Source organism: Saccopteryx leptura, chromosome 5, assembly GCF_036850995.1.
Source record: "Saccopteryx leptura isolate mSacLep1 chromosome 5, mSacLep1_pri_phased_curated, whole genome shotgun sequence".
NCBI classification, from domain to species: domain Eukaryota; kingdom Metazoa; phylum Chordata; class Mammalia; order Chiroptera; family Emballonuridae; genus Saccopteryx; species Saccopteryx leptura.
The window spans coordinates 91,965,563-91,982,331 of record NC_089507.1 but is presented as its reverse complement, the minus strand read 5'-3'; the positions used below and the strand labels follow the sequence as shown (position 1 = coordinate 91,982,331).

General features: G+C 37.6%; 1 protein-coding gene across 1 annotated transcript in view; it reads left to right on the top strand.

The window, feature by feature from the left end:
• Positions 1-16,769, top strand: part of COL25A1 (collagen type XXV alpha 1 chain) — a 599,542-nt gene that overhangs the window by 570,842 nt on the left and 11,931 nt on the right. The window contains exons 31-33 of the mRNA XM_066384810.1: positions 7,403-7,456; positions 13,941-13,994; positions 15,906-15,932. Of these exons, the coding sequence (XP_066240907.1) occupies positions 7,403-7,456; positions 13,941-13,994; positions 15,906-15,932 (135 nt within the window). The remainder of the gene's footprint in view (positions 1-7,402; positions 7,457-13,940; positions 13,995-15,905; positions 15,933-16,769) is intronic.

Sequence of the window (16,769 nt, the reverse complement as noted above, 5' to 3'; positions counted from 1 at the left end):
CTGTCATATAGCAGTACTGTATTTAAATGCTTTGACTGCCCAGCATCTTAGTTTTGTGCTCTCCTGGAGGTCACTGGCCTGGAATGGAGCAGGCTGTATCAGGTGTGCTCTGCTGAGGAGAAGATCACATCACATACATTGAGACACGTTCTTATACTCTGAATTAATAAGAGAACAGGGGAAATAGCCCCTCCTTTTCAGCAGTAGTGCAGTTTGTATTGTGAAGATGGTCTCTACCTGTTCTTGTAAAACCAAGAAGGCATTTTGAAGGATTAAAGTGAGCCTTGAAGGGCAGTCTCCTTCTCCCAGGGAACATGTATGATGAGGACTACATTCTAATCTCAGCTTTGTCCCTGACAGACTGTGTTACCTTAGGCAGATTATTCACCCTCTCTCATCCTCCATTTACTCAACTAGGTAACCTAACACATTGGGTTGTAATGATTTAATAGCAAAATATCTGGTGCAGTTGTTGATAAGCACCTAATAAATGGCAGTTGTTTTTATTATCTTGTGATTTGATGCTTTATTCTGAACAGAAAAATTCAGCTAGTCCGCAAGGATGTTTGAGAGAAAATTCAAATACTCTTGAAAGCTCCTGAGTAGTGAGTTGGTGCATTTAAATGGTGAGAGGTGAGAAGACATCAATGCAATTGGCACCAGGAATAAGAAAGGCAGTCCACTCTCTCCCCTGGAGATTGCCTCTGGCTCACCCAGCTTTGGGGGTGCCGGAGACATTGCTCTGACTCCAGGAATCTGAGTCTCCTTTTCATGGTCAGGCCGGTGGCTCAGTCAAGGATGGGAAGAGTTCATGCCTCCTTATTTTTATTCTTCATAGAATACCTTACCTTCCGGTAAGGCCAGTGAGTGACAGTGTCTTAGCATCATGGATTATAGTTTGGGTAAGAGTCTTAGTAGTTATCTAATCTCTCTGGGCCTCATTTCCCACTCTTGACTTGTCCTTGGACATTAAGGCATCCCTAAAGACCAGTCCAATCATATTAACTCAGGCTAAAGCCATCAAGACTATGTTCTTAATTCCATGATAGATTCAGATACCCCACTACCATTAATAGATGCAATAGTTGCCCAAGATTCTTTTGATGTCTAAAATGTAATAGTTTTTGTTTGTTTGTTTGTTTGTTTTTTACACTTAATTGTACTTAAATCATAGGCTTCAGATAATTTTTATACAGTTTCAAAGACCTCATAGATTACCTATGCTAGTTCCTTGATTTTATAGATGATAAACTATAGGCCAAGAAAATTTAGGTTATTTACTCTAAATTACATTTCTAATTAAGGAGAGATCCAATCAGGGATAAGAAATTAGGTCCAGCACATTGAAATTTGGTCTTTTTTGCCACTGAATTAGATTGTTTATAAACTCACCTTCTCAATTAATAAGAGAATTAATCTCTATTAATTCTCTATTTCTATCAATGCATGATTCTTCATCAAAGAATTTCACAGCCTACCAAGACTTTCCCGCCTATTCATCATCTCAGGACCACTCGCTGAAGAGACCACACACGCGCAAAGCCAACATCTTAAGTTTAGACCTGTCTACTGAAGTTGGCTATTGTGTGTTGGCCTTAATCTCACATGAACTCTAGCTCCATGACATTCACAGAATCATTCATTGCCAACCACAGCACATTTGGATTTCCTATAGTGGCAGCACTGTGATGATCATCCTATCTTTAGAATCCCAAAATTTTACTGTCCAGATATGTTCATTATATTGTGACCCCTTTGAAAGTTCAAATATATACCATGGTTCTAAGGATGAGCTGCTCCCAGAATTTTCTGATGAGAAGAACCATCTGAAAGGCTTATTAAAAGTACACATTTCCTGTGCTACTAAGGTCTAGCTATCTAGGGGCCCCGGACTCTTTATGTTTGCCAAGCATCACACTGATTTCATCATCAGATATATGGGGAAAGTACTGCTCTCCTTCCATGTAAACATACTCTCCCTTGTCCTAGACTCCACCCAGAAAGACTCTTCAGGGCTTTGAGATTGAAATCTTCCTTTCAAGTCTTTCAAGATCTTCTTGATGAAGTTAATGTCTGTGCTTAAAAGTTGAAAAGTGAACCAGTCAGAACTCTATGTCTAACATGCTGCTGCTGCTGATAGAAAATAGGTGTGTTCTTAGATTTTTTTCAAAAACCAGAGTCAACAAAATTTATCACTTCCCATGGCTTTTGTAATGTCACCCTAAGCAAAATTCAAACCTTCTTTATTCTAACATTGGGCAGATGAACTTACTACATATAAGTTCTGTGATCTTTATATTCTCTTCTGGGATTGGCTATTTGTTCTCTACTCTATTGATTAATTCATGAAGGGACCTGACTTGGCAATGTCAGTGAATGAGGACTCACTAAATGGCATTACTTCAAACATTAGCTGCTATATTTTTAGTTCATTCCCCTGGGCAAAATGCTTAAAGGCTTAAAATGTCTGTATATAATACTGTCCTGCATATTCCAGTTTTCCATTGCAGCAGAGTAGGTTTTCTACCCCTGAGTCTCCTTCAGCATCCTCCACTGTGATTGTCTTTGACTTTTCTGGTCAGAACAATGTAGCATAACACCAATTTCCTTGGTATACAACTGAAAAATTCAGGAACTCGGCTATATATACATATATACTGCTCACAAAAATTAGGAGATATCTCAAAATGAATATGAAGTGATAAAAAAAAGCATTTGATTTTTTTTCTATTAAACAAGAACATCAGAAAAGCAAATGACAAGTCAAAGAAAGGTGTTCGATTATGCAGATGAGATGCAAAACCAACTTTTATTACATTGGTGAAAATGCATTACACAAAAGGCTGAAAGTACTGGAGTATCTGCACATTCCCTGACCCCCTAATTTTCATGAGCAGTGTATATTGATCGTAAAAAGCACATTTTCTAGGGAGTTTTGTTTCCTAGAATATAATTTGTCAATTTCAGTTTAGTCTTTAATGTTTTAAAAATTAATTTTGAACTAAAATCATGACATATCTAGCCTCACTCAGCTGTTACCTAAAACTGGAATCTGCAACCATTTCAGAGACTGGCTCTCTTCTCTCAGAGTTGAAACGCCCATGATAGCAACCAAAATTGGCATTTGCTTTTGCATTTAGGGTGAACCAGGGTTAAATGGTGTTAAAGGATTGAAGGGTGAACCAGGTCAAAAGGGTGACAGAGGACCCCTTGGTCTTCCAGTAAGTAAAGAAAACTTTCCATTTCAGTGCAAATCTCAGACTTTTCTTTCTACCTTAAGTAACAACTCTGGTTTACTCAGCGACTGTCTTATAGTCAGGATTTCTGTCACTGGAGAACACATTGTGTTAGTGCAGAGCTCAGCCCAGTGTGGCCTTCTGATGTCTGCTGTCCTGTCAGAGGAAGACCCCATACCACACAATGCCATAAGTGTCTGTCCTTCAATTACATACATGCCAACCTCCCTCTTTTAAGCTGACAATTCTTCTCACATTACCCTCCTCTTTAAAAATATATTGTGCTGATAATTTCATCATTTTTCCCAAACATTTTTATAATTTAGTGCAGTTTTAAATTATCCTTCCATTTTTTTCTCCTTCGATACCCAAACTGTAGCCTTCTGTTGGTGGCAGGTATGCAATTGGCCAGTGTTGATGGCATGAGGTCAGTGCTGTGACTCCTTACGTAACCAATCACAATGTGGTCTAAATGTTGTATGTTGTTTGTTCTGGAAATGCTCTCTTATGAGATTATTGTGGCAATTGTGGAAAGGACAGAGTATTTTGCAGTTGTTTAGGGATTTTTTTTAACAAAAAAGGATTTTTACTTTTCATGCATTTGATTTTTTTCCACAACAACTAAAAAGAGATTTAAAAAAAATAATAATTATTGAATGTAAGGTTTTAGTTTCAAGATTTTACTATGCTGTCTACTCAGTGAATGCTTATAGAAGTCAATAAAGAACATTATAGATTACATTATTAAAATGTAACAAAATTGATAATAGGGAATAGTTTATGTACATATTTTACATGTAAATTGATGACCACTTACTTTATTTTTTATATTTTTCTATTTGAGAATCTGTACCTTACATAGATCAGGCATGCAGTAGATGCTCCATATATATTCATTTCTTGAATGAGTGATATAAGCCTTGTATTAGATAGAACGTAGGTTAAATCACACCAATTAGATCAATAGACCTCAGAGATAAAAACCTGTAAAATATATGTGAGTCTTTAATTCATATTCCAGGTAAAATCATATCAGTGCAGAAATTTTACCATCTCCTATTTTATTTTTTAATGCTATAATAATGGTGACTCTAAAAAAAAGTACCAAAAGGCAAAAGAAAGTTTGGATTTCTACGTCATTTAAACTCTTAATCTGATTTCTTTAAAGTTTGCCTAATTTCACATTTAGGGCTTATAATAATTTTTATAAAACACTTATTAGAAAGCTCTACATATGCTAGCTTTAGACAAACAACACCACACTTTTAAAATTCTTTAATCGTTGCTAACTAAAGATGTATTTTTGCAGTTATAGCCTGACTCATAACAGAATTATACAGAAAAAATTGTAAAATAAAATCTACAATTACTCAAAATATATGTGGCACAGCATCATTGGTAGAGTTTGCAGCTGGAATAGATTTTTTTTATTTCATTTTCTATTACTAATTACATATGAAGCATGAAATGGGGAAATAGTTCTGCAGCTTTGCCTAGAGAATTTATAGAGCCAGTGCATAGTCTCTCCTAAATGCTCCTTGATCTAATCAATATTTTTAAAAGACTAAAAAACGTATTTGATTTTTGAGATACAAAAGCCATATCAAAGAAGTAATTATGCTTATTCTTAAAATAAGTATTGAAAATGTCTTTTAATCATACACTGTGCATAGCCTAGGGTCCAAAGTGAAGGAAAGCATGCATTATCTGAGAACAACGTTATATTTTTAAAGCATTTCCCATTCAGACTTTGATGCAATGATTATTTGAAGTGAAATGATGAACACTTTTGTTTGGGACAGTTTGTTTGGACTCGTGAACTGCATTTCTAGCTTTTTCCTGTTCCTAGAAGTCCCTCTAGTGGTGACTAACGTGAACACAGTAAAAACAACCTAGGAAACAATAACTTGTTCATGTAAAATCCAGAGTCCTTCTGGCAGTTTCAAGTTCTGAATTTGTTATTCATAAATGCTGTTTGAACAAGTAAAACTAGAGTTCTTTTCTCCTCTTCTGAAATGCTAACCTTTATTGATTATTATAATAAGCCTTTTCTTTTTTCTTAATTTTTATTTTTAATTATTGGGTTGACATGGTTTCAAGTGTTCCACTCAAAAATAGCACCCTGTACACACTATAATGAGCCCTTTCTCAGGACATTGGCTATTATTTTTCCTTCGTAACTTAAAGTATTGTGAATAGTACAGTCTTTAAAAAATGAATTTTGTATAGATATTAGCAGCCTGTTACCTATACCAGTAACTCTATAAACCCACTCTATAAACCTCATTTACTTGATTTCTAAATAAGAATTTGTTAAATGGAAATGTCATTAAAATGCCATTGTCTGTAGGGATGTTTATTGTCCTGTGTTTTGTTTATTTTAACTAACAATATGTAGCAACGTGATATTCATCCCAGAACCTTGTGACTGGGTATTATGTTGTTTGAAGTGTTACACTTGTTCATTGGTACCTCATACTAATCTCTGTTCTTGTCATTCGTGTTACACCCACCAACCCTGCTACCAACCAAATCACACAGGGAGCATCTGGCTTAGACGGAAAGCCAGGAGCCCGGGTGAGTCAGTGCCTCGTCTTGCTCCAGCGCGTTTGTGACTATGAATTCTGTGCTTCAGGACAGACCCTTCTGGCTCATGTGCTCTCATTAAAAGATGAGGGTGCCTGGGATGGGGGTGAAGCGATGAGGTAGACAAAGATAGTGGCGGACAAGGGAAAGGTGAACGGAGCATGGGCTCCAGCTCCAATTGACGTACAGCCTTAACTACAGAACGTGTTTCTGCAGCGGGGCTCCGGTCTGGATTACCTGCTCGGTGAGAAGACTGACAGGCTAATTGACATCATTGTCTTAGAATCCCCACAGATTTTTCCATCACCAATGGACACTACCTGTAATTTCATGAGAAAGGAATGAAAGTGATTAAAATAATGTGAATTTATTTTAACTTGCTTTTCGTTTTGTTTATGTTTATATTTGAAATGTAACTTCTTCTCTGAAACTAACTTCCAAACATTTGTTCATCAAAATGACTTGTCTGTCTTCTGTCATTTTGTCTCTTCTTTGGCTCTTAACAGCACCATCTCTTAAATTTCAGCCACAGTTACTCAGTATTTACAAATCTTCTGAAGGTGAACTTTGAGTTCAGGCAGTAAAAGATCAGTTTAAGAAAATTAAATTCACCAACATTAAAATAAATTTAAACCTTGGATTATTTCATAGAATAAGGCTCAAATAGAATAACCAAGAATTCTAGAAGAGAAATAAAAACACTACAAAAACTTGTGCCAAATAGTTCCATTTGCAAACTTTATAGTCAATTCTTTGCAAATCTAAACGTGATCTTCCTGAAAATGAGCAAATAAACTTGGAGTTCTTGCTAGCTTTTTAAGAATCAAAAACAAATTTTAGCTCTTCAATTCTAAAAACCTTCTTCAGGCAGTCATTGTTTTCTCCGACCTCATGTTCTTACACTCATTCAGATATTATCTCATCTGCCACAGAAATCTTAATCTTAAACAGGAGGCCAGAAGGCAATTAGGCCATTAAATCACCAGCTGCCTGGTGTGTGCCTTGTGAGCCTAGTGACTTCTTCAGCCACTGTACAGACAGAACCTGCAAGAATAATTCCTTCCCTCTAAGCCCCCTGTCGCTCCCAACAGAGGAGAAGAAAGTTTGGTTTAAACACTGTTCTCATTTATTTATTTATTTGTTTTCACTGTGTAACTGTTCAGGCCTCTTCACCAGCTAAAAGCAGGGCTTCAGAGCATCCATGGCCAAAGAAAGTGGGGGTGGAAAGTGAATATGAACAAGAGTTGATGGGAAGGAAAAACATTACTTAAGATTATGGGTGCAAAGTGAAGATGTTCCCTTTAGTCGGGGAGAAAATATATAATTAAATGTGACATCCAGCTTTTTGTGTGTGCGCTTTTATTGAAATATGCAGTTACATAACTCATCCCTTTTGCATGAGTTTTCTTGCAAACTACTGGTCTGAAAGAATCAAGTGGAGAGCACTTGAAAGGAGATGAGTTGTTTCACTGACATTCTCAGGCATCGTTCACCCAGAAAAGGTCCAGGATACATGATAACTGCTTTGCTTATAGCCCTTGGGATATGTCTCATATTACCTTATTTTTTACTTTTTATAGGGTGCAGATGGCCCTATGGGACCCCATGGCCCTGCAGGTCCCAAAGGAGAAAGAGTAAGTTGCTCCTGAAATCACTCAACAGTGACCTAAAGAAAATAGAATGTGGCCTTTTCATTTTGCTTGAACTGAACTGTTCACTGCCAAGAAGAGACAAAGGGCCATCTAATATTAAATAAAAGTAGATATCATCTTAAGTTCTATTCAAAGTCTTCACACTGAGAGAAAAGAACAACAGAGATTTACAGGGAACATGGCTGCCTTAATAGAAAACAATGCAATATTTACATAGCTAAGGAGCTCAGGCCATTCCTTCTGAACCTAGAAGGAAGATATTTTTGTTTGGCCTGAATCCAGTAAATTGAAGTCACTAGGGCTAAAATTTCTGGGACTACATATTCTGGTTGATAATCTTTTATATAAAGCTACTGTATTCAGTGAGAGTAACTCACAACTGTTTTTAAAGAAAATGACAAAAGCTAACTATTCTCTTCCACACTATTACACATGCTCCTGTTTAAAAAAAAAGAAAGAAAAAAGAATAGCCTGTCTTTCTTTAACATACGGAAATAATTTCAGTGCATTATAAAACAAAAACCTTTCACTAACCTCTCTATTGCAAGTCCCTGTTTCCATATCCTTGGGAAAAAAAAAAAGAGCAGGAGATAAATATCTGACACGAAAAAATGTGCTGCCGCATCCGCAGCTGGTCATCCGTCTGGAACTCCCCTCCCTCTTTCTCTGTTTTTCTCCCACTTTTTCTTTTCTTCACCTAGGAAACCTTAGACATGTTTGTGTGTCAGGTGGAAGTGTGTCATCAGTTTCCCCACCATCCAAGATGTGGTGTAAAGAAAGGATCCTAATAGTGAGGGCTTCAAGACATTGGAATAATTCATTCATTGTGCAAGTTTGTGGTCTTTTAAAGCTAAACTTCCATCAATCTGGGCTAATTTGCTTTAAATAGAGGGTCCACATAATTATTTCTTTGGCATACACCCTAATTCCATGTTATATAAATTGAATTCATTCATTCAGTAAATATTTATCATGTTATGATGTACAAAACACAGTGTACTGCTAGTGTGAGCAAATCTATTTTGCTCCAGTGAGTTGAATAATGTTATAATGAATTCTTCATCCTATAATCTTTTACTAATACACTAATATATTTATTCAATACTATAAAGGCAGCAGCTATTTTCCCTGATCTGAAGAGTTTAAAACCTAATTGCAGAGGGGGAAAAAATCTATAAAATACAACCAGATAATGAGGCTAAAGTGAATATAAAAGTAGGTACAGTCTATATAGACAGTGATGAGGAAGCTGACTTTGTTCAAGAATGCTTCTAGAAAAAGGTGAGTCTTAAAGGAATAAATAATCTGAATCTGTAGTTACCTTTCTTTATTTGATCTTACTTCTAAGGTTAAGCCAATGATTTATGAAGATCATCTTAATTAAAAATATTTAAAAGCAAAGAACCCCCACCACTGAACCATTCAAGCATTGTATCAAGAAATTCAGTACATGTACTAAAAACAGAGCAGCAAATCTCAAGTAGTCTTTTGGCAGAATGCCCTGGGGCTCAAGAGGGTTTACCATTTGGTAAATCAGCTGCTACTTCCGATAGCTCCTCAGTGTCACAAGAGTATCAGGTCTCCACCCTGGGGCAGAATTAACCAGGAGAGCAAATGAAATCTCTAAGAATTTTTGAAGGCATAGTTTAAGTCAAATGGTGTGCAGTGTAAAGTGTTACACTTGTATTTACTCAGCATGTTAACTATCTTAACTGGATCATATATCAGGACTCTCTAAGTGCCCCTCACCCCAAGTGCTAAATTGGAGTGTGATTCTCAATGTTAATTGATTGAGGTGCCATCTGGACTCTCTTGAAAAAGTTTCAAATGTTAAAGCGGGAGGATTCAAGAAAGGGGGCCATTCTAGAATAATTTTTTAGTGTAAACATGCAAATGAAAGAGCTGGAATAAAATGAGATCAGCCAAGGATGCCAGGCCATTTGACAGACAACAGGTTATCTAGAAATTGTCAAATACATGGTTGACACCATTAGTATTCACTCTTTAAGCACGGGATGGTTCCGGCCGTCAGTTGATTTCTTCATCTGCCTTGTAACTACTTAAGAACTCTGTCAAGGATGTTAAATTTGAGAAGTTCAAAGGGTTTTTTTTGAGTTATTTAATCCAGAAAAAGAAGTTGCCCATTTCAATCTGTGTGTTAATATTCCACTCCTGAAAAGTTTTCAAGCTGGGACCATTAGCATGCTTTTGGCTCTCAGTGATAGAACCCCAAATCAAAATGCCTTAAACAATAAAGACTTTTAAAATATATATTTATATAACAAAATGTTTAAAGGAGGAGCTCTAAGCTTTGTTTTTGTGACCTTTCGACATGCTGGCTTTGTCTTCTAACCACTGGCAAGCTGGTCATGGTGGCTCTGTGGCAAACAGACATAGAGACCTTGTATTCCCACCTCTTCCCTTCACAGTGAGGAACCTTCCCTACAGCTTTCAGCTGACTGCCCACCATACCTCATATCTACTTCCGAAGTAGTCACTGGTGAGAGCAGTGGGGTTGTCATTATTAGTTAATTATTTGGGGTGGGAAATTCTATAAAAGAAGTTCCATAGACAAACGTTTTAGTAACAGCTTAATTTAAATAAGCCATGGTACATTGGTTTTAGAAACAAAATAAAGACAAGCTGCTCAATCGGAGGAGGGAGAAGGGAATAGATATATTAAAGTAATCTGTGGAGATTTTTTTCAAAAAATTTACTCTAATCTGTTGAGTATTTTTAAGAATAGATCTACTCCAGGTTATGTGAACCCTCCTTTTAAACCATCACCCCCACTATACATATACACCCCCCCCACTATACGTATACACCCCCCCACTATACGTATACACACACCCCTACTATATGTATACACACCACCCCCATTATACGTATACACCCCCCCACTATATGTATACACACCCCCACTATATGTATACACCCCCCACTATATGTATATACACCACCCCCACTATATGTATACACAGCCCCCCACTATATGTATACACACCACCCCACTATACGTATACACACCACCCCACTATACGTATACACCCCCCACTATATGTATACACACCACCCCCACTATACGTATACACACCACCCCCACTATACATATATACCCCCCACTATATGTATACACCCCCCCACTATACGTATACACACCACCCCCATTATACGTATACACACCACCCCCACTATACGTATACACACATTCCCACTATACGTATACACCCCCCCACTATATGTATACACACCCCCACTATACGTATACACACCCCCCTCTATATGTATACACACCACCCCCACTATATGTATACACACACCCCCACTATACGTATACACACCCCCACTATATGTATACATACCACCCCCACTATATGTATACACACCACACCCACTATACGTATACACCCCCCCACTATACGTATACACACCCCCACTATATGTATACACACACCCCCACTATATGTATACACACCACCCCCACTATACGTATACACACCCCCCACTATACATATACACACCCCCACTATATGTATACATACCACCCCCACTATACGTAAACACACACCCCCACTATATGTATACACCCCCCCACTATATGTATACACACCACCCCCACTATACGTATACACCCCCCCACTATATGTATACATACCACCCCCACTATACGTAAACACACACTCCCACTATATGTATACACACCACCCCCACTATATGTATACACACCCCCCACTATACGTATACACACCACCCCCACTATACATATACACACCCCCCACTATATGTATACATACCACCCCCATTATATATATACACACCACCCCCACCACCATTTTAAAAATCATAAATAACATTGCCAGATCAATCTGAAATAAATCTATTTTTAATTATGTGTTTTTTGAGTTGCCAAGCCCTTTTTATTAAAAATTATATAATAATAATGTATAATAATAATGATTGTTACAATTTATGGGACTTATTTGGCAACAGAGGATTTTATATTTTATAATTGCATTTGTCTTCAGAACAATTCTTTTAGAATATGTATTATTATTATTATTTTACAGCCAATGAAACTCAGGCACAGAAATGTTAAGAAAGTTACCTAAGGCCACACAGCCAGTAAGTGACAGAACTGGAATTCAATTTAAATCTGTTTATGTCAAAGGCTGGCCACTTTCCTGAACTCAGTTGCTCTTCTTTCAGTAATAAACATAAAGCATACTTCTTTTCAGTAATCTTACTCTTTATGTGCTTCTAGGTGACAGTGCTAATTAGCTCCACCAATCCCTAAGTTTAGATTAAAGAAGAATGTTAACAGGGACTTGAAATTTGCTCAGTTGGGGATCTGGAGAATAGAGAAACAGAACAGAATACTTGGATCTGCATGCACAGTTATCAGTGCATTTGGCATCTTACCCCTGGAAAAGATTTGCTAAGCTTGAAACTTCTTCAGAGGTGTAATAAAAGAAGGTAACTTTTCTATTTGGCCACTCATATAAACATCATTGTGGCTCCTGATGTGTTCCTGCTAAATCCTGACAAACACATTAATTTTGAATGGCAGCAGAGCAAAACTCTAATGGAGAAAAAGAAATCTCTTCCTCTGTCATCACAATTACTTCATATTCATGGGACCTCCTCCCGTTATTTAGTCTTTATAAGTATTCAAGATTATCATTTAAGCCAAGGCATGAAGCTTATCAGGCATTCAGTAGAAAACATAAAAGTTTTTTAAGCCTCTTTTTCAGAAAAGAAGCACAACAGACAGAATTGTATTAATTTAACTTGATTTATTAAGTCAACAGATATTTACTGATGTGCCAGACACTGTTGTCAGCCATGGGGGTGCAGCAGGTAACAAAGCCAGAGGTCCTAGCAGCCTAATGCACACATTTCAGTCACAGGTTGGGTGGAGAATACAGGTTATAACCTGCGTGTGTCTTCTGATGTGTGGGTGCCATGTGAGCACCACCAAGGCCTGGGGTGGTCAAGGAAGGCCTTGCTAAGGAAAGACATTAGACAGAAATTTAAAAAAAAAAAGACATTTATAGCTTTAAAAGAGTAGTACAGTCCTCCCTTGCCATATTGTGGTTCACTTTTCGTGGTCTCACTGCATCGCGGATTTTTAAATCGTATATATCTAATTTGTTATAGTGGATTTTTTGCTTTAGGTATTTTTATATATTTATTATTTTAATTATTTTTTGGTAAAATAAACATTTTCTAGCCTAAAACTTGAAAACAATATAAAAATATAAAAAATATTAATTTAAACATATTAGTATTCACTGGTGAAAACCCATATAGAATTTTATATGTCATTAAAATTACGTAGGTTTAAGAGTGTAGAAAGTGTTTAAGAGCATAGAAAGTGTTTATAAGAGTGTGGGAAAGGTTAATAACAGTGTGGGAAAGGTTTATAAGAGTGTTGGGAGGGTTTATAAAGCCATAAATATATATATTTATATATATTTATATATATAAATAATAAAAGAAATATAAGGTTGCTACTTTGCAGATTTTCACCTATTGCGGGGGGGAGGGGAGTGTCTGGGACCTAACCCCCATGATAGACGAAGGGCCACTGTAACTTAAAATAATGAGTTACAAATAAATATTTCATACTAGTGCCAAAGAAACCCAAGTACAACATCCTAGATTCGCCAGTCCTTTTGTACAACTGGGCAGTGCAAGTCTAATGGCCCGCCTGCCTGCCTTCCTTCCTTCCTTCCTTCCTTCCTCCCTCCCTCCCTCTCCCCTCCCTTCTTCCTTCCTCCCTTCCTCCCTTCCTCCCTCCCTCCCTCCCTCCCTTCTTCCTTCCTCCCTTCCTCCCTTCCTCCCTTCCTTCCTTCCTTCCTTCCTTCCTTCCTTTTTTTAATTCAGTGAGAGGAGGGGAGGTAGAGACAGACTCCTGCATGTGCCCCAATCAGGATCCACCAGCAAACCCACTAGGGGGTGATGCTCTGCCCATCTGGGGTGGTGTCTCCACTGCTTAGCAACCAAGCTCTTCTTAGCACCTGAGGCGGAGCCCATAGAGCCATCCTCAGAGCCTGGGACCAACTCACTCCAATCAAGCCATAGCTGCAGGAAGAGAAGAAAAAGAGAGAGAGAGAGAGAGAGAGAGAGAGAGAGAGAGAAGCAAGAGGGGAAGGGGGAGGGGTGGAGAAGCAGAGGTGCGTTTCTCTTGTGTTCCCTGACCGGACTCGGACCTGGGATATCCAGGCACGGGCCAAAGCTCTACCACTGAGCCACAGGCTCCTCTTTCAAAGGTGATTTAATACAATATAGTTTAATGTAGATTACTTTCACCATATCATTGGCAGTGACATTGGAAGAGCCTGACTCTCTGGAATTTTGATGGAATGAGACTTCAAATAGAGGCTTTATATACAGGCCATCAGGGCATATGCGTGAATGTAGGTGTTTGTGTACAATTTGAACTTTCTGCCTTTCATTTTAGGGCGAAAAAGGAGCTGTGGGAGAGCCAGGACCCAGAGGGCCCTATGGCCTGCCTGTGAGTTCTCTGTGCGCGGCCTCCACTTTCAGCATGCGTAGATCCCATCTCTGGCACAGCTAACCCTGCCCTCATGGGCCAGCTTATCACATTATAGGAGCAAGAACAATCCACTAATTTTCTCAACCCCAATGTCACGATGTCCTCCAGAGACAGGTCATATTAGTCATATTCTCCCACCCACATACAGACACACCCTCTCACACTTCACAGATGGAGAGAACCAGAGCTCGTCCAGGAGCTGAACAGTAGTACTACCTTAAGGTGGCCTTCCCACTGTCTGATGACGCCTTCCCTATACCATATGACTGGACGCCCATAATTAGAACTTCTTTGGAAGGTCACTGTACTAAAAGTGGGTGTAGACGCTTTATTTAAAACAACTTCCTGCAGACTTACCCTGTTCTCATTGGTTACCGTACTTACTAAAACTACTCTTGCTAATAAAAGTTATTTCTCAAATAGACGTTTACAATAACTTTGATGTCGCTGATCCCTCTAAGTTACTGTGATGACAAGGGATCTTCAGAACATAGAGTGTGGACAGTGCTCTGTCTACTAGAAACTCTCAACTACACAGATTTCAAATTGAGGCTTCAGGACATTATCTCTGGGGTAATCCTAAGTGATTGCATGACGTGAGAAGGACTATCGTCAAAGTATGTGCTACATTAAGGTTTTTCACCCCACTGTACCTCCCACTTACCTTGTACTTTCAGCTTTTATGAACTGAAATAAAAAAACTTAAACCATGATTAACTTCAATGCTAGAAGAGAGGCTGATTTTAAAATAGATATATAGTGAAGGCTGATTTTGAAATATACTCCTCCCTTGCCATATCGCGGTTCACGTTTCACAGTCTCACTGGATCGTGGATCTTTAAATTGTCTATATCTAATTTTATATCACAGATTTTTCGCTATGTTGTGGGATTTTGCGGTATATAGGTATTTTATATATTTATTATCTTAATTATTTAGAAAGTGTTTAAAGAGCATAAAAAGTGTTTATAAGAGTGTGGGAAAGGTTAATAACAGTGTGGGAAAGGTTTATAAGAGAGTGGGGAGGGTTTATAAAGTCTTAAAATATATATATTATATTTGTATATAAATATATATAATATATATATAATAAAATAAATATAAGGTCGCTTCTTTGCAGATTTTCGCCTTATCGCAGTGGGTTCTGGAACCTAACCCCCATGATAGACAAGGGACTACTAGATTTCAGTTGACAGAATTAAAGCAACGTCTCAGTAACTTAGTTGGATCTGCTGTGAGACAGAATAAGGCCACTGCCCTGATAATCTGCACCATAGGAGTGCATTTATTGTCCTTGCACAATAGTCTTATGACTCCTTTTATATTCGGAGATCACTCAGCTAACACAGCTTACTTAAAAACAATGTTTAAGTTGTGACCTTCACACCCTCAATATTTATAGACAAGGTGCACATTTAGTCAAATTCAAACTATATTTAACAATAAAGTTCCTACATTTTTTACTCGTTTATGAGCTCACTACTAAGTTATCAAATTAAATCATTGACTTGCATGTTTTATTTGTGCTAGTGTGTTTTTAAATCAACTAAACTATTTTTTCTTTCAACTTACTCCTGGATTGATAACTTAGATACCAAGCATTCAACTTCAGCAAAACAAACAACTGTTTTTAACCCAATTTATATATAAGAAAAAATTTTCATGACTCATAATAGCGACATTAACAGTCACTTCACTTAAATTAGTGAAAGAAATTTGTATTACTAATCAATAGAGAATCTTTTTCACATTTTTGAAGTAGTGCTAATACTAGTGTTGCATGTCCAGGCAGTTCCGTATCTTACATAGAACAATAACCTATTCATGAAACCTAGGAACACTAATGTAGCTCCTGTGGTTCTTTGGCAGGGGAAAGATGGAGAGCCTGGTCTTGATGTAAGTAATATGTACCGTGAACATCTTTCTCTTAAACAGATGCTGATGGTCTCCATCATCAAAAGCGGCAGTCATATTTCTCATTTTTCTGTGCACATAGTAGCTATGCATACAACATATATTGCTGTGCATGTAGACAGCAATATAAAATACACCACCAGTGATTGCATGAGATAAACATAAAAAAATTATCTGGCATCAAATTAATAACTGACAATTGATAGTGCCACTTCAAAATACTTTCCCAAATTTCCCACTCTGAACATTTGCAGTTGAACCAACTATTTTAAAATATGCATTAAATGGAAGCATCTTTCACACGGTATCCTTAGGTAATGGTGTATTATATCTATTCTCAGAGCTCTGATGCAATATTTTTTGTCTTTTAGCATGAAGTTCCTGTATATCTTATAATTCTATAAATATAGAGAATCTCAAATGTAAATGCCTCTTGAAATGAGCACTGCTTATCCTATATCATGTGAATAAGGACAATAGCAAAAGGGATAGTAGTTATTGTTTATTGAGTGCCTGCTACCTGCAGACATAATTCTGGCATTTTACGTCATCACGTTTGATGGGCACAACAACAGTTAAATAGTAGCTATCATTAGCCACATTTTATGGTCAGTGGACGAAAAGGCTGAGGTAAGTGATTTGTTCGAGGCCACACAATGCAGTGAACTTACCACGATTCAAACTAAGATCCTGATACTCTTTCCACCGTGCGTTTCCTAGGAGAAAAAGCAAGAAATCTGCTGTACATAGATAATTGACATGTCAGTAATCTGTCATTTCTAAGTGCTACTTTACCTAAGTTTTGAGATTGACGGGCAT